The sequence below is a fragment of the Aulonocara stuartgranti genome (genome assembly GCF_965226115.1).
Source record: "Aulonocara stuartgranti genome assembly, chromosome: 4".
Lineage (NCBI taxonomy): Eukaryota > Metazoa > Chordata > Actinopteri > Cichliformes > Cichlidae > Aulonocara > Aulonocara stuartgranti.
In genome coordinates, this window is record NC_138942.1 from 37,758,300 (window position 1) to 37,782,442 (window position 24,143).

General features: G+C 43.3%; 2 protein-coding genes and 1 long non-coding RNA gene across 3 annotated transcripts in view; 2 read left to right on the forward strand and 1 right to left on the reverse strand.

Moving 5' to 3' along the window:
- The window catches only part of LOC309705063, a 270,569-nt gene that overhangs the window by 183,761 nt on the left and 62,665 nt on the right, over nucleotides 1-24,143 (reverse strand). The gene's annotated exons all lie outside the window — the stretch shown is intronic.
- LOC309705623 (protein NLRC3-like) overlaps nucleotides 1-24,143 on the forward strand; it is a gene marked incomplete at its 3' end in the record, with an annotated part of 41,057 nt that overhangs the window by 5,642 nt on the left and 11,272 nt on the right. Inside the window, exons 7-8 of the mRNA XM_082531535.1 lie at nucleotides 436-609; nucleotides 883-1,050. Of these exons, the coding sequence (XP_082387661.1) occupies nucleotides 436-609; nucleotides 883-1,050 (342 nt within the window). The remainder of the gene's footprint in view (nucleotides 1-435; nucleotides 610-882; nucleotides 1,051-24,143) is intronic.
- Nucleotides 2,309-11,594, forward strand: LOC309705624 (stonustoxin subunit alpha-like; the record flags this gene model as incomplete). The annotated part of the gene is made up of 2 exons (XM_082531536.1): nucleotides 2,309-2,330; nucleotides 10,417-11,594. 2 exons carry the CDS (start codon nucleotides 2,309-2,311, stop codon nucleotides 10,947-10,949), a joined length of 555 nt encoding a protein of 184 aa, XP_082387662.1. The 3' UTR covers nucleotides 10,950-11,594.

Here is a 24,143-nt window from a genome sequence, read left to right on the forward strand (position 1 = left end):
ACCAGCCTGAATTTTACTTTGTATTGGATCAGAAAGGAAATCAGTGGCATCACACATCACTTACAGCAACTTCAGTACCACTCCATTTTAATAAACTGGGGGGAGGTGCACCAAGATTCAGTATGAGATAAAGAATTATTTTTAACTGTAAGGTTGGAGAAATCTGTTGTTGGAAATTGGAAGAACAGGTCATCTTAAAAATCACTGCATTGTAGTTTTATTCAGGCCCCTTCAATCTGTGATCGCTGTTGCTTTGCATTGTAAATGCTACTATTACAAAAGTCACAAATATTAGTGTATGTGTGTGTTGTTGGGTAATAAACCAAAAGAACAGAATCTACCAGCACCTCACTGATTTCTGCTTAAAAACAATAAAAAAGCAATAAAGCTCTGATTTGTTTGGTTGATCTTGTCTCCCTTCCACCTTGATTTCAGACTGAGTGGCTGTAACCTGTCAGACAGAAGCTGTGAAGCTCTGTCCTCAGTCCTGAGCTCCCAGTCCTCCCATCTGACAGAGCTGGACCTGGGTAACAACAACCTGCAGGATTCAGGAGTGAAGCTTCTGTCTGCTGGGATGAAGAGTCAATACTGCAAACTGGAAACGCTGAGGTCAGATCAAGCAATATCGATTTTTTTTTCATCAATTAACATCATTTAATCAATTTCATTTGGAAAAAATTAACAGTGTTTATGTTTTGTTTTTTTAATGAATCCATCCAAATCACACTAAACTGCCACATTTGTCTTTTGTAACATGAGGCAATAAGGATTCCAGCATGTCCTGAAACAGTGTTGAAATATTGTAAATGTAGTAGCTCCTCATGGCACCATGAATATACTTTAACACAAGTGTTTCATGTCTTCTTGTCATCCTTTCTTCAGACTGAGTGGCTGTAACCTGTCAGACAGAAGCTGTGAAGCTCTGTCCTCAGTCCTGAGCTCCCAGTCCTCCCGTCTGACAGAGCTGGATCTGGGTAACAACAACCTGCAGGATTCAGGACTGAAGCTTCTATTTTCTGCAGTGGAGAGTCCAAAGTGTACAATTCTCAGGTCAGGATTCAGTCTTTTCTGATGATGATTTAAAACCTGAGTCAGGTCGATAAATGGCTTACTCATTTACAACAGACATGATTTGTCAAATCACCTTATATCTAACCCAAAGGTCCTGTGTTTTACTACTTTGATTTTTTAGTAAAACACAGGACCTCTTAATATTTATCTAAGAGACCATATATAATTTTTTTTCCCTGGATCATGTGTGTACCCTCCTGGTTGGAGCTCCAGCAGCCTGTATCAGTGAATGGGACTTTAAATGAAATTGCTGCCCCTGTCAGGAAGAGGTCTGAGTGACACACAAAACAGAAAATATGAGCACTGCATGTGTCTGAGGCTACTCAGATACAGACCTGAATGAGACACTAACTTTGTCTCTGAGAGATAACTTTTATTATTAAATACACTTCATTTCTCATCTGTGTAGAGAATGTAGAGTTTGACATGCTAATATTACAAAATGAAAAATCACACTGAGTCACAAAGAAATTGTTTTGGAGTATTTATGGTTCAGCTGATGAAATTGTTCAAACAAACCAGTAATTTACACCGAAACAGCACAAGTGAAACTTTTTCGAGGGACTTACACTAAGCTTGTCCTGGTACACCTGTAGAGCCCAGCTTCTATGGACCATGAGCTTAAGTTCTGTGCTGCTCTGATTTATTGCCTGTGCTGTCTTTCAGTTCAGCTTTGTCGAGTCTCTGGTAGGATTTCTTTTACATGACCTGTGTAAAAACAAAACAGGAAACACATTAAGCTGAAGTAAGATGCACAATTTGAAAAATGGGGCACAAAAAATGTTGCTGCTTTCTGGAAAGTGCGTCTAAGAAGACCCAATGGAGAAAGTGAAGAGAAAAATCAAAGATTAAGAAGAAGAAAATGGCAGAGGCAGTTTCTCTTGGACTGCCTGCAGATGGGGTGAGACTCTAGAAACAGGGATGATTGGAGAAAATGCAAAGAGGCCATAGGATAAACCAGGAGATGAATACTCTGGTGTTCTGGGGATAGTGGGAGTGAGAGGGAGAGATGCCAGTAAATGATTTCAAGGATAAATTTGAGAGAATCAGAGCTAAGAAACCAAAGCAAGTGGGGAACTACAAACATATGGACAGACTCATAATTAGGCCAAAGACACATTAAAGCAATTATTACAGGTTTAGAAACAGGGATGGATATGAAGGAGCTTAGCATGAATTTGCATTGAGGAAAGAATAGCAACGAGCATCTGAGGAAACAGTTAGGAAAACTAAAAGGATGTACTGGCAGGAATACTGCAGTACTTTAGGAAGAACTACCGTATTTCCCAGACTACAGAGCGCACCTGAATATTAGCCGCACAAGCTAAAATCAGGGGAAAATCCTGTTTTGTACATACATTAGCCGCACCTGACTAAAAGCCGCAGGTGTTTCAATGTTGACTTATCATATGTAAGAGAATATGCACAAAGCGAATTGTCAGGAAAGAGATGGCTGTTTGGAGACACACCCCTTTTATTAATATTTTGAAAAACAAGTTATGGGTACATATTTGCATAACTTTTTAGGTATATGTACAAGTAGCGGTAATTACAAGTACAAAACATGTACTGTGCTTCATAAATGAGTAACAAATGTAGTACATAACAATAACCTACAGCACACCAGAACAATTGATTCGGACTACCTTTTAGGCTCAGGTGCAGTGACACGGCTTTAACAAGAAGAAAAGTCAGTCCTTCACCACCATCTTCCTGCGCACTAAAACCACCAAAGTCCTCTCCTCCAGTGTCGGAAACAAACAGGCTCAGGATGGCTTCGTCATCCACTCTCAGCTTCTTTCCTTCGTTGTCACTTTCAAAACCAAAGAAATCCTCGTTGTCAGTGTCAGAGTCGAACACCCTCAGAAGGGCCGTGGCGGTGTCCTCCTCTCCATCATGCAGCATTCAGCCCTTCGAAATCTGTTGGTGATCGTGGATGTTTTCACACTTTTCCACGCTGTCAGAATCCAATGGTGGAGTTGGGCATAACTTGCTTTTTGCAAGTTTATCGCCGCTCATCATCCAGGCCTCCAGCTGAACGGGTAGCGCTACTTTGAAGTTTGTTTTTCGCGCTACCTCGTACTGCACTACGTTGCCTGACGGATGGACATGTGACCAACATACCACTCTTGAACCCCGATCCTTCCGCCAGGCAACGTAGTGCCGTACAACAGCGGAACAAACAAAACAAATCCGCTCATGGACAATCCATAGAAAAGCCGCACCTGACTAAAAGCCGCAGGGTTCAAAGCTTGTGCAAAAAGTAGCGGCTTATAGCCCGACAATTACGGTACACCAGTTCAGAATGTGTGGAGTACAGTTAAGAACATGAATGCAGACAGGAAACAACAGCAGCTGTTGTAAAGTAAATTCAAACTCCTTCATTAAATGCAGCTGGTTGAGTTGAAAACAATGGAGAATGATTGTGTTACGTTGTTTATTCTCTATAGAAATGGAGCAGGAGTGCATGCAGAGCTGGACGTGGGCTGTATATACATGCGTGTATCTGTTTTGTCTGTGAGCAGAGAAAACAAAGCGCTGGAAATGTCATATTGAAATGTTAAATCAGGAAAATCCTGGAGAAGAGGATAGTTCTAATGTTCAGTTTGTAATGTTGAATTCAACACAGCTCTTAAATGCATAAAAATGACTTCACCTGACGTCAGACTGAGCAATCGGATTAGCTACTGATATTGATTTAACCCGTTTAGACCTACCATAGAACCAAGTCCGCCAGAGCTTATATTATATTTTTACATGCTGTAGAGCCATTTTTGGGAGCATTTCAAGTTGCTATACATCAATACAACCATTACAGCCTAAATTTTAATAATATGTATGTATTAAGTGCATAGTAATTACATAAATTGCAAAAAAGTGCAATAAACTACAAAAAAATTGAAAATCGTTTTTGTTTTTTTAACATATATTTCTAGTTAGAGAAATTTAAGAGGCTTATCCCTCAAAACTGTAAATACAAAAAAGTTGCACAAAATAGTTTCCCACCTCAGGAAATTTATTTTGAGTGCCTTCATAGTTTTATTTTTGAAATCCACCAATTTTTATATACTGCAGGAAAAACGAAAATAAATATTATACTGCAAATTTGCAAAATAACAGCATATGCATCAAAATAAACTATTTCCAGCAGAGCAATATGAGTCCTAAGCATATGTGGAAGGAAACTGTAACCTAGGACAAGCTGATGGCATAAGATGTAAATACAACTCCTCAGGTTTCATATGCAAAAAAAATTATTGCGCTAGCTCACGTGATTACAGTGCTACCGGGATTTAAAAATAGTTGCGCAAAACGGAGTGTGCCCACTCTGACCAGTTTTAAAGGGTTAAAGCAAGAAAATATGGTATTAGCATTAGATGCCAATTCCTATTAACCTTAAATTAGCATTACCTGCTAATGGCAGTCTACTTAGCATTAACTCCTCACTAATGTAATGCTAATTCACATCAAATTATCTTTAGCTTTAGCATTAGCTGCTAGCTTCAGCCTACCTAGCACTAGCTGCTCACATTGTTAAAAGGGAAGAGAAAACGATATTAGCATTAGCTTGTAATAATTATTCACCCCTAATTAGAATTAGCCACTAATGGCAGCATACTTAGCATTAACTCCTCACATCGTTATAATGCAAATGATGCTAACTTGCATTAAATTAGACTGCTGTTATTAGCTAATGCTATTTAGCAGTAGCTGCTCACATTGCTATAAAGCAAAGGAAAACGATATGAGCATTAGGTTCTAATGCGTATTTGCCTTAAATTAGACGTAGGTGGGCAGCACGGTGGCACGATGGTTAGCACTGTTGCCGCACAGCAAGAAGGTCCTGAGTTCAATTCCACCATCAGGCCGGGGTCTTTCTGTGTGGAGTTTGCATGTTCTCCCCGTGTTTGCGTGGGTTCCCTCCGGGTACTCCGGCTTCCTCCCACCGTCCAAAGACATGCAGCTTGTGGGGATAGGTTAATTGGATAATCCAAATTGCCACTAGGTGTGAATGTGAGTGTGAATGGTTGTCTGTCCCTGTGTGTTAGCCCTGCGACAGACTGGCGACCTGTCCAGGGTGTACCCCGCCTTTCGCCCTATGACAGCTGGGATAGGCTCCAGCGCCCCCCACGACCCTGAAAAGGATAAGCGGAAGCGAATGGATGGATGGATGGATGGATAGACGTAGGTGCTAATGGCAGCCTACTTAGCATTAGCAGCTCAGATGTTGTAATGCTAGGGAAAAGAGTGTTAGCATTAGCCGTTCACAATGTTATAAAGTTAAGGGAAATAGTGTTAGCATTAGCTACTCACATTGTTAAAAAGTGTTAGCATTAGTGCATAATGCTAATTCAAATCAAATTAGCATTAGTTAATAACGGCAGCCTATTTAGCATTAGCAGATAATGTTGACCTTGGCCCACTGGAAAAGTTCAGAACTAAAGATTTAGGAGTGTTTCTCGATAGCTCTTTCTCGTTTGAGAAACAAATGAATTCTGTTATTAAAACCAGCTGTAAGGTTTATATTGTTGATTGTCATTTATGCTTAGAAATATTTACTCATATATGCTTAGAGTTGTATAATCGATTGCATGATGATAGAGGTTTGATCCTGAGTAGTCTGTAAAGACTCTGCGTGCCTTCCAGAGTGCTCTGGCATGCACACACCACTTGGGGCCATGAGAGAGGTCGTACCCTCTCTTACTGATTTATGGTGTAGGACAGGGGTCTCAAACTCAATTTAGCTGGGGGCCGCTGCAGGCAGAGTCTGGGTGAGGCTGGGCCGCATTAGGTTTTCCACAAGAAAGGCATGGTTAAAAAAATTCCAATCCTCTCAAATCTCTTTATTTTTATTTTTTAACACAAAATATTAAAAATAAATAAACAAATTAAGAATTAATAAGAAAATCAATCAATCTGTAATACATAAATAAAACAATAATAAGATATTTTTAGTCAGTGAACTTGTGTGTTTCTTTCAGTCTTCTATATCTGCTGTATTTAGATTGAAATGTCTGTATTAACAGTTCTATAACCTTCTTCTGAACATGAATGGAACACTGTAGAAAATGAACTGTTCTTCTGAACATGGCTTCTCTTGCCTACTCCTTGCTGCTAGAGACCTGGCAGCGTTTCCTCTCGCATAGCCGAGCCAGATTTGGCCTGAGGGAGGAAGCAGTTGCGACCCTCAGTATGTCTTGAAGATGATCATCCGTAAGTCTGGACCTGTACTTGGACTTATTGAAGTTCAAAGTGGAGAAGAGCTTTTGGCACAAGTATGTGCTACCAAAAAGGCACATGGTCCGCTTGAACATTCGGGAAAGCCGAGGGAAACTAGGGCTCAATTCTCTCAAAAATTGTCCAAGCTTGTCTGCTTTTCCACTCACCTCCCTGAACTTTGCTTTGAGTTCAGAGTTGCACTGCAGCTCAATGAGCTCCATTTGAAGCACAGAAGGGGCATCTTGCACATCAAAGGAGAAGGGGTCCGCAAAAATGTGAAAGGTGGCTCTGTGTGTCTTGAAGTCAGCAAATCTGTGATCAAATTCCTCCTGTAGCCTCAAAATGACATCAACATACTCGTCAGCACTGAATGGTGTGCCTGCATCCACGAGTGCTTTGCATGCTGGGAAATGGCAAAGGTTTGTCTGAGAGAGCTGAGCTTTCCAGAGCGCCAGTTTTGTGGAGAATGCTCTCACGTTGTCATAGGCAGCACTGACAAGTTGCCCCTGGCCTTGTAACGTCTTGTTCAGTACATTAAGCTCATGTGTCATATCAACAAGAAAAGCTGAGTCCATGAGCCATTTTGGGATCAGTTAGCACAGGAACACTAACTCCATCCTTCTCCATGAAGGCTTCACTTCTGCTCTCAACTCAAAAAGTCTCTTTAATACATTTCCCCTGCTGAGCCAACGTACCTCAGTGAAGTCGAGCACATCCCCATATTCTGACTCCATTTCCTCTAGAAAAGCACAGAACCTTCGGTGCTTTAAGCCCCTGGATCTGATTTGGTTGATGCATTTCACAACAATAGACATCACATTGTCAAACTTCAGGCATTTGCTGCAAAGGACCTGCTGATGGATGATGCAGTGCAGAGCAATGGCCTCCTCCACGCCTTCCTCTTCCAGTTTGTTTTGTGCCACCAGTCCATGTTTCCTCCCTGTCATTGATGGCGCTCCATCTGTTGTTATTCCAGCAAACCTCTTCCATGGCAAACCAACATTCTCAATGGCATCACACAGCTTGTAAATATCTGCTGAGCGGTGGTCTGGCCATGCATTGGAATTACTGTGAGCAGCTCCTCCATCACTTCAAAACTGTCATCAACACCACGGACATACATTGGGAGCTGGGCAGTGTCGGTGATGTCTGTGGTCTCATCAAGAGCGACTGAGTATACACTGAAACATTTGGCTTTCTCACACAGTTGGTCATAAATGTCACTTGACAGGTCAGAAATGCGATCTGCTGCGGTGTTGGCAGAAAGGCTGATGTTGCTAAACTGACCTTTCTTTCCCGGACAGACTATATTTGCAGCCTGCAATATGCACTTTTAGACAAATGCACCTTCTGTGAATGGCTTCCCTGCTTTAGCAATCATCTCACTAACCACGTGGCTCCGACTGCTGCATTATTCTCTTTGGTTGCTTTCTTGGAGAAATCTTGCTGCCTCAGTAGATCTGTTTTAAGACTGGCAACCCGGTTCGCTCTCTCGTCTCCCTGGTATTTTGCATCCAGCTCAGCATGTCTAGTTGTGTAATGACGTTTCAAATTGTATTCCTTGTGCAGCGCAACTTTCTCTGTGCAAATAAGACAGGTCGGGGTGCCCCTGTGCTCAACAAAGAAATATTGCATTGCCCACTTTTCCTGAAATTGTCGGTGCTCATCACCAACCTTTCTCTTCACCGCAGGCTTTGAAAAAGACATGTTTGGGGCTATGTGACATTTATAATTCTACTTGGTGTCACTGTCGCATTGAAGTTTCAATCAAGCGTTTAGCCGACGGACGGGGAACGTCTCAACGCGTAGAGAACGTCATTTCTGCTTCTTTTTCTTGCAACCGTAGCACGGCGATCGGCAGATAAAAAGCCGGTAGCAGTCTCCTTTGTTTTTACGCTCGATGTTCATGTCTTTCATGACGACACGAACACCGTGGCGTTTGCAGATGGTAGAAAGTGCAGGGATAGCGAGCGCAAAAAAGGCGACTGCTCACGGCGCCGGGCTGTTGTTACAGGAGAAAGAAGCGGAAATGACACCGTGACATATAACAAATAACATCAGCTGTTTCTGATGTTAGTTGTTTTGACTGCTTTTACATTATATTGAAATATATGTAATGTTCATGTTTGCTGCAATGCAAACGCAGTGATGCAAATAAAAACATGGAGCCACAAATTACGGTGCGACCCTATAATTAGTCCGGGTTACCGGGGACTGTTGTTGCCGATGAACAGGTGTCGCTATGTGACTGCAGACTAAATTGGGCTGCATTGAGTTCATGACTTTTCTTTTATCCCGCCGCCTACGCATCACTGTGAGAGTTAATATGAGATCTCTCTCTGTGGAAAAATAACTTTAAATCCCACTGACGTGTGTATAAATCTATATACGTATAATGTCCCGCTGGGCAGCAACTTAAAAAACAACTTTTTTTGAAGTGTTGTGAACGCAGCGCGCTGGGGCGAATGTCGGCGTTTGCCCAATAGAAAGGAGGAAGCCAGCCAGGCACAGGAAAGAAAGAAACACTCCAGGGCAACGCTGCTGGAACTTTGACTCATTGAGAAATGTTTCCCTGCTTGCATCAAGCCCGGCTGGTGTCCCCTGAGATCCATATCCCACCCTGATTGGTGGGTTAATTCAGCTCCGCCCACAACACTGTAAAGTGTCATACATTATCAAACTAACATTACATTTTCATATTAAGGTGGGGCCAAAAACTATCGTCCGGCAGGCCGCAATTGGCCCGCGGGCCGCGAGTTTGAGACCCCTGGTGTAGGAGGACACCTACTCTGTGTCTGGTTAAGTATAAGAGCCCTTTGTTAGGGGGACCGCTGGACTCTTAGCACCAGCTTTGGGGTCACAGGGTCACATCTGGAACACACACACACACACACAGACACACACACACACACACACACACACACACACACAGACACACACACACACAGACACACACACAGACACACACACACAGACACACACACACAGACACAGACACACACACACACACACACACACACACACACACAGACACAGACACACACACACACACAGACACACACACACACACACTCACGTACACTCACTCACGTACACACACACACACACACACTCACACACTCACGTACACTCACTCACGTACACACACACACACACTCACTCACGTACACTCACACACACACAGACACACACACACACACACACACACACTATGCACAGACTGGTACTCTTTGTTCATACCTGTGTAAGACGTCATAATGAACTTGTGCATATTCATGGAAGCTCAATAAAGAGCAGTGTTACGAGGGAGCAGACGAGAGCGACTGAGGTCAAGTGAAGGAACGGCGCTGTCACAGTTCTCTCCCTCATCAATTGTCTGGTTCCAGCGGTGGGTCTGTGCTAGACGACCCATCACCAGCTTTTTCCACTGGTTACCAGTACGTGGTAGAATCCACTTCCAGATCTGGTTGTCTTTAAATCTGTGAATGGATTGGCTCCATCTTATCTCTCTTTAACAAAAGAATCCAAGTGGAGCCCTCAGGTCTGCAGATAAGCAGCTTCTGACCAGAACTAGACGTAAAAACAGAGGTGAGCTTTATCGATGGCTGCAGCCAAACTCTGGAACAGTCGCCCTTCACATCAGCTCGTCACCAACACTGGACATTTTTAAAAGCCGGTTGGAAACACATTTGTACTCTGTAGCTTTCAATCCTGACCAGTCTTTATAGTCATTACTGTGTATGTTTCCTATTTTCTCTCTACTCTGTGCAGCACTTTGGCTCAAGCTGTTTTTAAATGTGCTGATAAATAAATGTAGATTTCTTTGAATAAAACAGTGGAGCCGAGCTTTGAGCTCAGTGTGTAACAGTGTGTGTGTGAGAGCCATGTAATGTCCATGTGTGCATGCTGACTGTGCTGCTCTGACCCCCCTCCTCCTTTCAGGGTGGAGCCTGCTGGAGTCCGATGGTTGAGACCAGGTCTGAGGAAGTGTAAGTGTGTTTTTAATGGGATTCATGAAAACAAAGCAGCACACATTCAACCATCTTCATCATGTCAGGAGTCATCATCAAAGTGTCAATCAATGATCAATAACTGCAGCTGGATTGTGTTTGTTCTCTCCATCAGATTCCTGTCAACTCACAATCGACACAAACACAGTGAACGAATGGTTCCAACTGTCTGACAACAACAGGAAGGTGACACATGTGGAGGAGGTTCAGTCATATCCTGATCATCCAGACAGATTTGATGTTCATCAGCTGCTGTGTAGAAATGGTCTGACTGGTCGCTGTTACTGGGAGGTCGAGTGGAGAGGACACGTTTATATATCAGTGAGTTACAGAAGCATCAGAAGGAAAGGAGACAGTGATGACTGTGTGTTTGGATACAATGATCAGTCCTGGAGTCTGTTCTGCTCTGATGATGGTCCTCAGTCTGTCAGGCACAATAACAGAGTAACATCCATCTCCTCCTCCTCCTCCTCCTCTGTCTCTAACAGAGCAGCAGTGTATGTGGACTGTCCTGCTGGCACTCTGTCCTTCTACAGAGTCTCCTCTGACACTCTGATCCACCTCCACACCTTCAACACCACATTCACTCAAACTCTTTATCCTGGGTTTAGTGTCTGGTCTCGTGGTTCCTCAGTGTCCCTGTGCTGATCCAACAGACAGTTTCCATGACTGCAAGTGTTCAGTGGAAAAATGCTACATTGCATTATTGCATCCTCTCACCACAGGAGGCGCTGTTGGCACCACTGATTGCTGATCAGCTGTTCTCTGATGATCTGATTGATACTGTGAATAACGGGACTCACTGAACTCTGTGACACAGTGAAGATTACAGAGTTTAACTTCACCCTTTAAGACTGACCACAGAACCAAGTCCGCCAGAGCTTTTGTTATATTTTTACATGCTGTGGAGCCATTTGTGGGAGCATTTCAAGTTGCTATACATCAATACAACTGTTATAGCCCTAATTTTAATAATATGTATGCATTAAGTCCATAGTAACTACATAAACTGCAAAAAAAACCTCTGCTCATCCATCTCTGTGTGTATCAGGATACATTTGGTTCATAATACACAGAAAAATCAGAGTTATTACCTGTAATAAATGTGAAAGATTCCTGCAGTGATAACCAGGCAGGACTGAAACACATCCAAGCTGTCACCACAGTAACAGCACCGCCCATCCACAGGTGAGGGGAGGAGCAAAAAGAGGGACTTTGACCATTTTATACTAAAAACACTCAACTAATGTTTCTAATATGAAACAAATAAGCCCACATTAATGTGAGCGTTTATTAAATATTAATAATCATGATTTCCTCCTGATCTCATTTCCACAGCAGAGAAAACTGTTGTGTATATTGAGGTGGAGGGTGTGGTCTGTGGCTCAGGTGTAGAGTGAGGGTGGGGTGCACCACAGCAGCATGCTGGGACTGCTGAGGGTGGAGGAGGGAGTGATGATGACATCAGAGCTGCAGCACAGAGACCAGTGAACACACAGTCTGTTCATCTTTGCATAGATACAATATACAGCACAATATTGAATGACAGACACGCTGTGGGAGCTTCCACAGATACACTGACGTCAGCATCCAGAGTCCTCCTGCTGCTCCCCCCTCAGAGCCCCGTGATCAGCACCAACACATTCAGTTAGATGACAGAGTCCAGCTGCAGCTAGAATCAGCTCCCCTCTGTGAACAACAGCACAGCGTCAGTGTTTCACACTCAGTGAAAGGAGGAAACAGCAGAAGAACACCATGTGTGCTACGTTTCCCAGGACACACTACAAACTGCACAAATACAGAGCAGCACGTGGAAGGACCTGGAGCTGCATTTACAGAGCTGCAGACAGCGTGATGTCCTGTATGGACAGGTGGAAGGAACCAAGTCCTCAGCTGGAACACTCGTGTTTGTCCACAGACAGGAAACACAGCAGGAAACTTCCTCACAGAAGTGCAGCTCATGGATAACACACTTCCTGTCAGTCAGAATGAGGCTGCAGCCAAACACAGAAAGGTGTTTTTGTCCAGATGAGCCCAGAGAAGAAACACGAGTGTTCACAGACATCAGAAGCTCAGAGAGGTGAAACATGAGGTTGGAGTCCTCGTCAGCATCCAGAAGAGCTGCTGTGAAACCCTGAGTACTCATGACAGACTCTGATGGCACAAACACATCATGATTCAAACAGAAAGACAAACATGGAGCTCCTGATCCTCCTGCATGAGAACAAGCTGACATGAGCGCTGTGTCTGAGAGTGTCTCCCTGTCACAGTGACAATAACACAGCTGCTGCTCACAGTCATTAAACTGACCTGAGGTCAGCTGTGCTCCTTACATATGAACCATGTGACCTCACATCAGTGCTGTGGATGACTGTAGTCATAGAAGAGTAGAGCTGTAGCAGGTGGTGTGAGGAGGAGGTGGTGTATTCTAGTTAACGCAGTACTGAAACACTCCAGCAGAGGGCGCTGTTAAGTCCTTATTGTAACACAGTTACTGTGTGCAGTTAGACTTCATACATAATCTGCACTTATTTCCATCAGACATGCTGTCAGTAAATGATTGGTTTCTATTGATTCTACTTCCTGTTGACTCGTTTGATGACAGTGAAACAATCACAGCTGATTGTGTGATGATGTAAACTGTCACTGTTACATTCAGTGTGTGTGACATAATGTTAGTGCAGGCTGATAACAGCCTGGTTCTGTTAGAAACACATGAACGTGTCCATAGATCAGTGTGTGTTTAACATGAGAGCTTCAGCCCTGCTGATGTGTTAAATAAAGACATGCAGGAAAACTGATGAGACTCTGAAATAACTCTTTATATTTATAATGTAACTCTGCATCAAAAGAACAACAAAGGATCCCAGACAGGTTTCTGTGAACAAAGACCATTCTGATGTTTCTGTGTTTCTAACACTTTGACATTATTAGTAAACAGACTGCAGTGAGCAGCATTTATAAAGAGCTTCTATATAAAGATATGACAGCTGTTTGACAAGTTTATCACTCTGTGTTTGGACCTGATCAGTCCAGCTGTTTACTTGAAACATGTTCATTTACCTGTTCTGTTATATTCATGTTCTTGTCTCTGTTGAAAACACATTTTAATGTCCCTCAGATTTTTCTCCCAGATGAATAAATATAAAAATGACACAAACTGACTGCAGCTACTTTTTGTCCTTTCTGTCAAAAACCTTCATGTGACTCATGAGAGACACGTTTCAGCTGTTTGTGACAGATCAGAGGCCAACAAGTCATTTATAACACTTTCCATCATTGTTTAAAGTTCTCAGTGTTTCTGTGTTGCTGCGTATAGGATCTCCCAGCATCATCACTGTGCTGTCCAATCATTGTGTGCGAGGTTACCCTTATAGTGCGATGTGTGTTTGCACAAAGAGAAGCATGTGTGTCAAATATAAATAAGCACAGAACAGAAACAGCTGCTCGTTTCTTCTGTTTAGAGTCAAGTTAGTGTTTTGTGTCTTTGTTTGAGGCCTGATGTCGAGCAGAGGTGTGTGTAACTGCACTGGTCTGTTATATGTGTGAAGTGTGTGCTTCTCTTCAGCATCATCTTTGTCACTGCTGATTCCTTTGTGTCATCATCAGCTGTGTCATCAGAGCTGATCTGGGATCAGTGTGTTCACACCTGCAGCTACAACAAGGTTTCATCAGAGCTGCTTTTCCACCATCCCTGGACTCGCAGCAGTTTGCATACAGGGAGAACCGGTCAACCGAGGATGCGATCGCCACAGTGCTGCACACATTACTGAAGCACTTGGAACACAGGAACACCTATGCACGGCTCCTCTTTGTAGACTACAGCTCGGCTTTTAATACCATCCGGCCATACAAACTCCGTCCCAAACTCCACCAACTGGGACTTAACTCCTCTCTGTGCAACTGGATTGTGGACTTCCTCACTAACCGTAGACAGAGTGTCAGAGTGGGTAAGAACACCTCTTCCACCCTTGTGGTCAACACCGGTGCCCCTCAGGGGTGTGTTCTGAGCCCTCTGCTATACACTCTCTTCACCCATGACTGTATTTCCTCCTGCGCGTCCAATCTCATTGTTAAGTTTGCAGATGACACTACAGTGCTCGGACTTATATCCAACAATGATGAGACAAACTATAGGACAGAGGTGCAACAACTAGAGTCATGGTGCCACGACAATAACTTGGTCTTAAACACCAAAAAGACCAAGGAGATCATTGTAGATTTCCGGAAGAGGGGTCATAACAACCATCTGCCTCTCTTCATTGGCAGTGAGGCGGTGGAGAGGGTGAGCAGTTTTAAATTCTTGGGGGTAACTGTGACCGAGGACCTGTCCTGGGGCAACCATATCACCTCAGTTGTACGGAAGGCCCAACAGCGCCTCTACTACCTGAGGAGACTGCGGAGCGCACACATTCCCAGATCTCTGATGTTGAACTTCTACAACTGTGCCATCAGCAGCGTTCTGACGTATGGATTTCTAGTGTGGTTCCCCAGCTGCACCAAGGCCGATCAGCAAGCACTCCAGCGGGTGGTGAAAGAAGCTGGCAGAATTATTGGAACAAGTCTGCCAGAGATCAGTAATATCTTCCCCACTCGCTGTCTGAGGAGGGTGCACAGTATCCTGCGGGACCAACATCACCCTGCGCGCCACCTTTTCCACCTGCTGCCCTCAGGGAGAAGGTACAGGTCTATACAGGCCAGAACATCCAGACTGGCCAACAGCCTGTATCCACAGGCTGTGAGGCTCCTGAACTCTCTGCCCCCCTCTCACGGACAATAACCATATCCAACTTCTTAATAGCAATGAACTGGTCTGCATTGGTGCATCATATCTTTATTCTCTTCCCCCTCCTGCCCCCCCCCTCTCTTTCTTAAATAGATAACTATCATATCTGATATCATATCTCACAGTACAATAATATTGAATGGGTTGCATTGTTGTATTTTGTCATGTTTCTCAGGTCTTTGTCTGAATTTCTACGAACATTATTGCTAAGGATTGTCTTATTGCATTGGAGTCACACTGGGTTAAATATGTACACTTGGGTTTTAAGGGGTATTTATTATTTTCTTCTTTTTTTGGGTTGTATGGAAGCCCCAAACGCAATTTCATTGTTCTTGACAATGACAATAAATAAATAAATACTAAATACTAAATACTAAATGTCTCCACACGTCAGCATGTGAACTTTACTCTGACTCAGTCTGAGCAGTCAGACGGCATATTTTTAAAGTTAACACATCAGCACACACAGAGCTGAGCCCCTCCCACCTGTGCTGAGTTTCAGGTGGAGTCCCGCCTCCTTCCAGGAAGCAGCTCACCTGTGTGTCCGTGTTTAGTGTCCAGGTGTGGAGTGGAGCTTGTTGTTGGTGTGTGAAGAAACTGTAAGTTTGCTTTGTTTCCTCCTTTAACAGTTTGTCTTTAGGAACTTTACTGTTTGTTCAGCTCGTGTTTGATTTCTTCACACAACAAACTGTGTGTGTTTGTATTTCCGGTCTCTCCATTAAAGTCAGTGTGTAATGTTTCCTGGCTAACATCAGCTGTGTGCAGCTTAGTTCAGCACAAATCTGCCGCTCCATAGTTCACGGTAACGGACTCACAGCTGGACCAACGAGGCCGAGTGTGTCCGCCACTCTGAGCTACGTTCGTGTTTGTGTACTTGTAGTTTGTACTTTGAGCTGACCCTTCTCACCCTGGACACAGTCTGTTTGACCTGCTCCCCTCAGGCAGGAGGCTCCGGTCCATTCGCACCAGAACCTCTCGCCACAAGAACAGTTTCTTCCCCTCTGCTGTTGGACACATGAACAATAACCACATGACTGTCGCCGCCACTAACACATGACCCTACGCTGTGTCACTGCATCATTTCATGTCTGGCACTGATCACCACCTACACTCATGTATATATCTTTCTACGTAGCACTCTTAATTCTTATTCTCATGTATATATCTCATGTATATCTCATGCACATATCTTTCTTTCTACATAGCACTTTAATTCTTATTGTTTGCACTGAAGCACCGCAGCAAATTCCTAATGTTGTAAACCTCAACATCTGGCAATAAACCCATTCTGATTCTGATTCTGATTCTGAGTTCACTCAGAGCCCACAGAGGACGCAGCGTACGTGATGACGTCACAGCCCTTTACCTCCTTTACTGTCACTGTGATTAATATTTACACACGAGACACCTGCAGAGCTCTGACGCTAAGCTAGCACACAGCATGTGTAACCCATATCAACTACTCCCTGTCACATGACCCACGTCAGCTGATTTGAGGTCCCTCTTCTGATTGGCTCCTTCCATGTCGCGGCAACTCTGAAAACCGGCTGTGGAGGGATACTTCCGGGTTCGACTCCTGCTGTGGCTGTGAGCTTATGGCATTTAGAACGGTGTTGGAAAACAAAGCGTTTTCTCCCCTCAATTCATCTTTAAACTTTAAACTCAGCAGTAAGTGTCCTTAATATCTTTCAACCTTTGGTTGTCAGTAACCAGCCGATCGTTTTCACGATTTAAAAAATGACTTTGTGCGGCAGCGTTCCCACCGCAAGCAGAACTCCGGTTCAAAAACCGCTGTTTTTGAACACTTTCTTTACTTAAGCATTTTTATGGGCTTACTTTGAAACAAAGTGCGATTGAAAGATTATTGTTATGTGTTGCCTTGAATTCGGCTATGCTGTCTGTTAGACAGTTGTTTTCCTTTATTGTTGTTTTTGTATTGTTTGTAGCGAATGCTACTGGACTGTATAGATTAACGTAGCTAAGATGATTAATGATTTAACTGTTGTACATGGATTGATGATGATTTATGGTTTGCATTGTTACCTAGACATGCAGAAGAATATACTTGTTTACCGGTAAACTGAATTGAACTTGATGTGCTAATGGACATTTTTCTGACCTACAGGTCAGGTTTTTTTTCCCCCTCTTTGAATTGATCTTCTTCATATTGAAGTGGCGAGCCGGTAGGACCATTCTTTCTTTTCCCCCACTTAGCCGTCTTTGGATTACGGACATATTTCCCCCTTGTATGAAGCTGGACCCTAAGGAGGAATACCTTAAAAGTGAACTTTAAAAAGAAAAGGACCAAAAAAAAGGACTCTTAGCAAAAGGACTCTTGCACAGAAAAATCACAGCACTGATTTATTATTTAATTGTGGACATTTACGTTGTGTGTTGTATTAATTATTTTGTTCCATTTCCCCTTTCCCCTATTTTTTCAATATATTTTTGGTACAAGACATTGCAGTTTTTGGTCTCATCATTCACACCATCTGGGCTCCATAAAGAACTATTTCTTCTGCACGTCAGTCAGTAAATTCATCCATTGACATAAACTAGTCCTTAAATAACTTAGCGTTACACGTGGCGAACCAGCCAGGAGCCTGATGGGTGAATGAGTGGGGTTTTTTTTGTGTTATTTGATGTAATTTGATATTCAGTATTTTCTGTGGTTTTGATAAGGTCCGCGACAAGAAAAAATGAAGTTTATTCAGGAAAGTGGGGTCAATGTTGCACATTCTGTCATTGTTTCTGGTGCCACGAACACTGAGAAAGATGAGGAAATTCTTGATTATTTGAAACAGTACAGTCGTATAAAAACGGTTATTTTCGTGGATGACGCAAATAGTGTTTTTTACAAAAACCTGATCGTTGAATATTGTGATAGTTCTGCGTTAACTGCTCTTAATACGGTTTTCCCATATACTCATCAGTCAAAGAATCACTCGGCTTTGACTTTTTGTGTAAGATCGCTTGCCGCAGAATGCACAGCCACAGGAGGAGCCAGGACCCCTGCAGATTACCTCGGCGAGCTCAAGCAACTTGCACGCCGCAGCGGCAGGGATTTTCCAGATATTCTGCGGGAAATGATGGGACAAATTAGTGAGCATCTGGAAGGAATCGAACAAGACAGTGACTTAGAGGGAGCCTCAGTCCAAATTGTGGAGCCTGCATCATCTCTGCCTGGCCAGCAGGGGTCGTTGTCTGGACACTCCACAATCCCTGAGACAGCTACCAGCAATCCCTCACCTGACCAACAAGGGTCACTGCCACATCCACAAAGATTTTCACTGTCACAGACTGAAATGAACCCCCCAGAAATACAAAAAGTAGTGGTGGAGCATGTTGTAAAAACAGACACCGTACCTGCATTTAGACTTCGTCCTTTCTCTGGGAAGATCCCCAAACCAGCCAACGAAACAGATTATGAGACCTGGAGATCTCACATTGAACTGCTGTTAGCAGATCCAAATTTGGCACCTCTACAGATCACTCGTCGCATCCTTGAAAGTTTGCTACCTCCAGCAGCAGATGTTGTGAAAGGGCTGGGCTCAAACACAATTCCATCCATCTATTTAAAAGTGTTGGATTCTGCTTTTGCTTTAGTACAAGATGGTGAAGAGTTGTTTGCTCAATTCCTGAATACGTTACAGGACCCGGGTGAGAAACCCTCTGCTTTTTTGCAACGTTTACAACTCACATTGAACACTGTGATGAAAAGAGGTGGTATCTTGTCTTCAGACTTCAATTCAATTCAATTCAATTCAATTCAATTCAATTTTATTTATATAGCGCCAAATCACAACAAAAGTCGCCTCAAGGCGCTTCATAGATACAGAGAAAAACCCAACAATCATATGACCCCCTATGAGCAAGCACTTTGGCGACAGTGGGAAGGAAAAACTCCCTTTTAACAGGAAGAAACCTCCGGCAGAACCAGGCTCAGGGAGGGGCGGCCATCTGCTGCGACCGGTTGGGGTGAGAGAAGGAAGACAGGATAAAGACATGCTGTGGAAGAGAGACAGAGGTTAATAACAGATATGATTTAATGCAGAGAGGTCTATTAATACATAGTGAGTGAGAAAGGTGACTGGAAAGGAAAAACTCAATGCATCATGGGAATCCCCCGGCAGCCTACATCTATTGCAGCATAACAAAGGGAGGATTCAGGGTCACCTGGTCCAGCCCTAACTATATGCTTTAGAAAAAAGGAAAGTTTTAAGCCTAATCTTAAAAGTAGAGATAGTGTCTGTCTCCCGAATCCAAACTGGAAGCTGGTTCCACAGAAGAGGGGCCTGAAAACTGAAGGCTCTCCCTCCCATTCTACTTTTAAATACTCTAGGAACAACAAGTAGGCCTGCAGAGCGAGAGCGGAGCGCTCTAATAGGGTGATATGGTACTACAAGGTCATTAAGATAAGATGGGGCCTGATTATTTAAGACCTTGTATGTGAGGAGCAGGATTTTGAATTCAATTCTGGATTTAACAGGAAGCCAATGAAGGGAAGCCAAAATAGGAGAAATATGCTCTCTCTTTCTAGTCCCTGTCAGGACTCTTGCTGCAGCATTTTGGATTAGCTGAAGGCTTTTCAGTGAGTTTTTTGGACATCCTGATAATAATGAATTACAGTAGTCCAGCCTGGAAGTAATAAATGCATGAACTAGTTTTTCAGCGTCACTCTGAGACAGGATATTTCTAATTTTAGAGATGTTGCGCAAATGGAAGAAAGCAGTCTTACATATTTGTTTAATATGTGCGTTGAAGGACATGTCCTGGTCAAAAATGACTCCAAGGTTCCTCACCGCGTTACTGGAGGCCAAGGTAATGCCATCCAGAGTAAGAATCTGATTAGATACCATATTTCTAAGATTTTCAGGGCCGAGTACAATAACCTCAGTTTTATCTGAATTAAGAAGCAGAAAGTTAGCGGCCATCCAGGTCTTTATGTCTTTAAGACATTCCTGCAGTTTAACTAATTGGTGTGTGTTATCTGGCTTCATGGACAGATAGAGCTGGGTGTCATCTGCATAGCAGTGAAAATGTATGCTATGTCTTCTAATGATACTGCCTAAGGGAAGCATGTATAATGTAAACAGAATTGGTCCTAGCACTGAACCCTGTGGAACTCCATAATTAACCTCAGTGTGTGAAGAGGACTCTCCATTTACATGCACGAATTGGAGTCTATTAGATAGATATGATACAAACCACTGCAGCGCAGTACTTGTAATACCTACAGCATGTTCTAATCGCTCTAATAGGATATTATGATCAACAGTATCGAACGCTGCACTGAGGTCTAGCAGGACAAGCACAGAGATGAGTCCACTGTCAGAGGCCATAAGAAGATCATTTGTAACCTTCACTAAAGCTGTTTCTGTGCTGTGCTGAGCTCTGAAACCTGACTGAAACTCTTCAAATAAACCATTCCTCTGCAGATGATCTGTTAGCTGTTTGACAACTACTCTTTCAAGGATTTTTGATATGAAAGGAAGGTTGGAGATTGGCCTATAATTAGCTAAGACTGCTGGGTCTAGAGATGGCTTTTTGAGTAAAGGTTTAACTACAGCCAGCTTGAAGGCCTGTGGTACATAGCCGATTATTAGAGATAGGTTGATCATATTTAAGATCGAAGAATTAATTAATGGCAGGACTTCTTTGAGCAGTTTTGTAGGAATGGGGTCTAAAAGACACGTTGATGGTTTGGAGGAAGTAATTATTGAAGTTAACTCAGAAAGATCAATTGGAGAAAAAGAGTCTAACTTAATATCAATGGTACTAAGAGTAGCTGTAGATAATATTACATCTGTGGGATGATTATTGGTAATTTTTTCTCTAATGATAAAAATTTTATTTGTGAAGAAGTTCATGAAGTCATTACTAGTTAACGTTAAAGGGATGGTTGGCTCAAAAGAGCTCTGACTTTTTGTCAGCCTGGCTACAGTGCTGAAGAGAAACCTAGGGTTGTTCTTATTTTCTTCAATCAGTGATGAATAGTAAGATGTTCTGGCTTTGCGGAGGGCTTTCTTATAAAGCAGCAAACTATTTCTCCAGGCTAAATGATGATCCTCTAGATTTGTGACACGCCATTTCCTCTCCAGATTACGAGTCATCTGCTTTAGGGTACGTGTTTCAGAATTATACCACGGAGTCAGGTACTTCTGATTTGAGGCCTTAGTTTTCACAGGAGCTACAGTATCCAGAGTCGTACGTAGTGAGGAGGTGAAATTATTAACAAGATAATCGACCTCTGTTGGGGTAGCGTTCAGATAGCTGCTCTGCTCTGTGTTGGTACAGGGCATTGGAGATGATAACAGTGGGTGGATTATATTCTTAAACTTAGTTACAGTGCTTTCAGAAAGACATCTACTTTGATAAAGTCTACTCTTCACCGCTGTGTAATCAATTATTGTAAAAGTAAATGTTATCAGGAAATGATCAGACAGGAGAGGGTTTTCAGGAAACACTGTTAAATGTTCAGGTTCGATGCCATATGTTAAAACAAGATCTAGAGTGTGATTAAAGTGGTGGGTGGGTTCTTTTACATTTTGAGAGAAACCAATTGAGTCTAATAACAGATTAAATGCCATGTTGAGGCTGTCATTTTTAGCATCTACATGGATGTTAAAATCACCCACAATAATTATTTTATCTGAGCTCAGAACTAAATTAGATATAAAGTCTGAGAAATCAGACAGAAACTCTGTGTAAGGCCCAGGTGGACGATAGATGATAACAAGTAAGACTGGTTTCTGAGTTTCACAGCTGGGGTGGACAATGTTAAGCATCAGGCTTTCAAATGAATTAAAAGTCTGTCTTGGTCTTTCATTAATTAATAGGCTGGTGTGAAAAATTGCTGCCACACCGCCCCCTCGGCCTGTGCTTCGAGATTTCTGGTAGTTAGAATGGCTCGGGGGTGTTGATTCATTTAAACTAACATAATCATCCTGCTGCAACCAGGTTTCTGTAAGGCAGAGTAAATCAATTTGTTGATCAATTATTAAGTCATGTACTAACAGAGACTTGGAGGAGAGAGACCTAATATTTAATAATCCACATTTCACTGTTTTACTCTTTGGTTCAGATGTGGATACTGTATTGTTCTTTCTTTGTGATTGTTTATGTTTAAGTTGTTTGTTGCTGGTTTTTAGTTTGTTTTTTGTCTTTTTGGAAGCTGACACAGTCTCTATGGAGATGGGTTTTTGGGGGGGTAGCAGGAGGAGAGAAGCTGCAGAGAAGCGTGTAAGACTGCAACTCTGCTTCCTGGTCCCAACTCTGGATAGTCATATTTTGGGGGGTTTAATAAATTTGTCCATATTTCTAGAAATGAGAGCTGCTCCATCCAAAGTGGGATGGATGCCGTCTCTCCTAACAAGACCAGGTTTCCTCCAGAAGGTTTGCCAATTATCTATGAAGCCCACATCTTCAACAAACATTTACTCAAGCAGTTTTGTCGAGGATGCTGGGATAGCGATATCCTAAACAAACTACAGTTGGAGAACTTGAGGAGCGATCCCCCATATTTTGCAGAGCTCCTCCTACTGCTTCGAACTGAGGAGGGTAGACAGCTGGCCAAGGAGAATCTCATGAAGAAGCACCTAACTGCACCCAAGCCTCGTGCCGCTGTTCATTCACAGAGCACATGTGCTTGTAGCCATTCAGACACCAAGGCTATTAATGAGCTGAAGCAACAGATGCAGAAACTGCAGAGTCAAATGGCTGCTCTTCTCTCACAGAAATCTCAATTCTCCAAGCCAGCACCACCTCAACTCAGATCAGCACAACCAAGACCCTGCAGCAGTGCAACCAGTTCCCGGCCTAGAGCAGGCTACTGCTTTAAATGTGGAGAGGATGGGCACATGTCAGCAGGATGCGCCAACCCTCCGAACCCGACACTGGTTCTGAAAAAGAAGAAACAACTTGAAAAAAGACAGCAGGCTTGGGACAGCAATCACAAATCGTCAAACTAGAGGCAGTCTCTGTGGAGGGACAGACGGAGGCTGCAGTCGACCCATGTCCCAGTTACAAGCAGGATGGATATTCCATCACATTGCCTAAAGGACTCATTGGAACCAGAAGCACAGCACAGGTCACGATTGGAGGAACTGTATTCAACTGCCTGTTAGACACTGGGTCTCAGGTAACCACCATCTCTCACTCCTTCCACCATGATTATCTTTCTGACCATGAAATACAACCTCTGAAAAATCTCCTGGAGATAGAAGGAGCAAATGGCCAAGCTGTTCCATACCTTGGTTATGTGGAGCTGAACGTCACTTTCCCTCCCGACTTCTTGGGTTCCACCACAGCTGTTGACACACTTGCCCTGGTAGTTCCTGATGTCCAATCAGCTCAACAGCCGTCAATACTGATTGGTACGAACACTCTGGACTTGGCATATGAGAAAGCATTCTCAGACCAACAACCCTCCATTCCAGCGCCACATGGATACAGAGCGGTGCTGAAAATCCTTGAGCAACGATACAGACTGGCAAACAGTAACCATCACGGAATCATCAAGCTGCACACTGACGGACCACAGACCATCCCAGCTGGAAAAACTGTTGCCTTGGAGGGGTTAATTTGCGGACGCTGCCTCCAGGCCGAGAAGGCTGTGTTGGTGGAACATCCGACTTCGTCACCTCTGCCAGGTGGCTTAATGGTCCCGTCTTGTGTCATGGATTTCCCTTCTCACCAGCCATACCACTTACCTGTGGTAATCTGCAACCAGTCTGATCATGATGTAACCCTCCCAGCCAAAGCCATCATTGCGGAGATCAGTGCCATTCAGTCTATTCAGTGTCAGGAAAGGAGTCATGACAGTATGCCTCCTAACCCTGTGACCTCTGGGTTCAACTTCAACTTTGGTAACTCCCCCTTAACACCGGAATGGAAGAGTCGTATTACTGAGAAGTTAAACGCCCTCCATGATGTCTTTGCAAAACACGACCTTGACTTTGGGAAAACCAACAAAGTGAAACATCAGATCAAGCTCTCTGACCCTACTCCCTTCAAACAGCGCCCAAGACCAATCCATCCTCAAGATCTGGATGCGG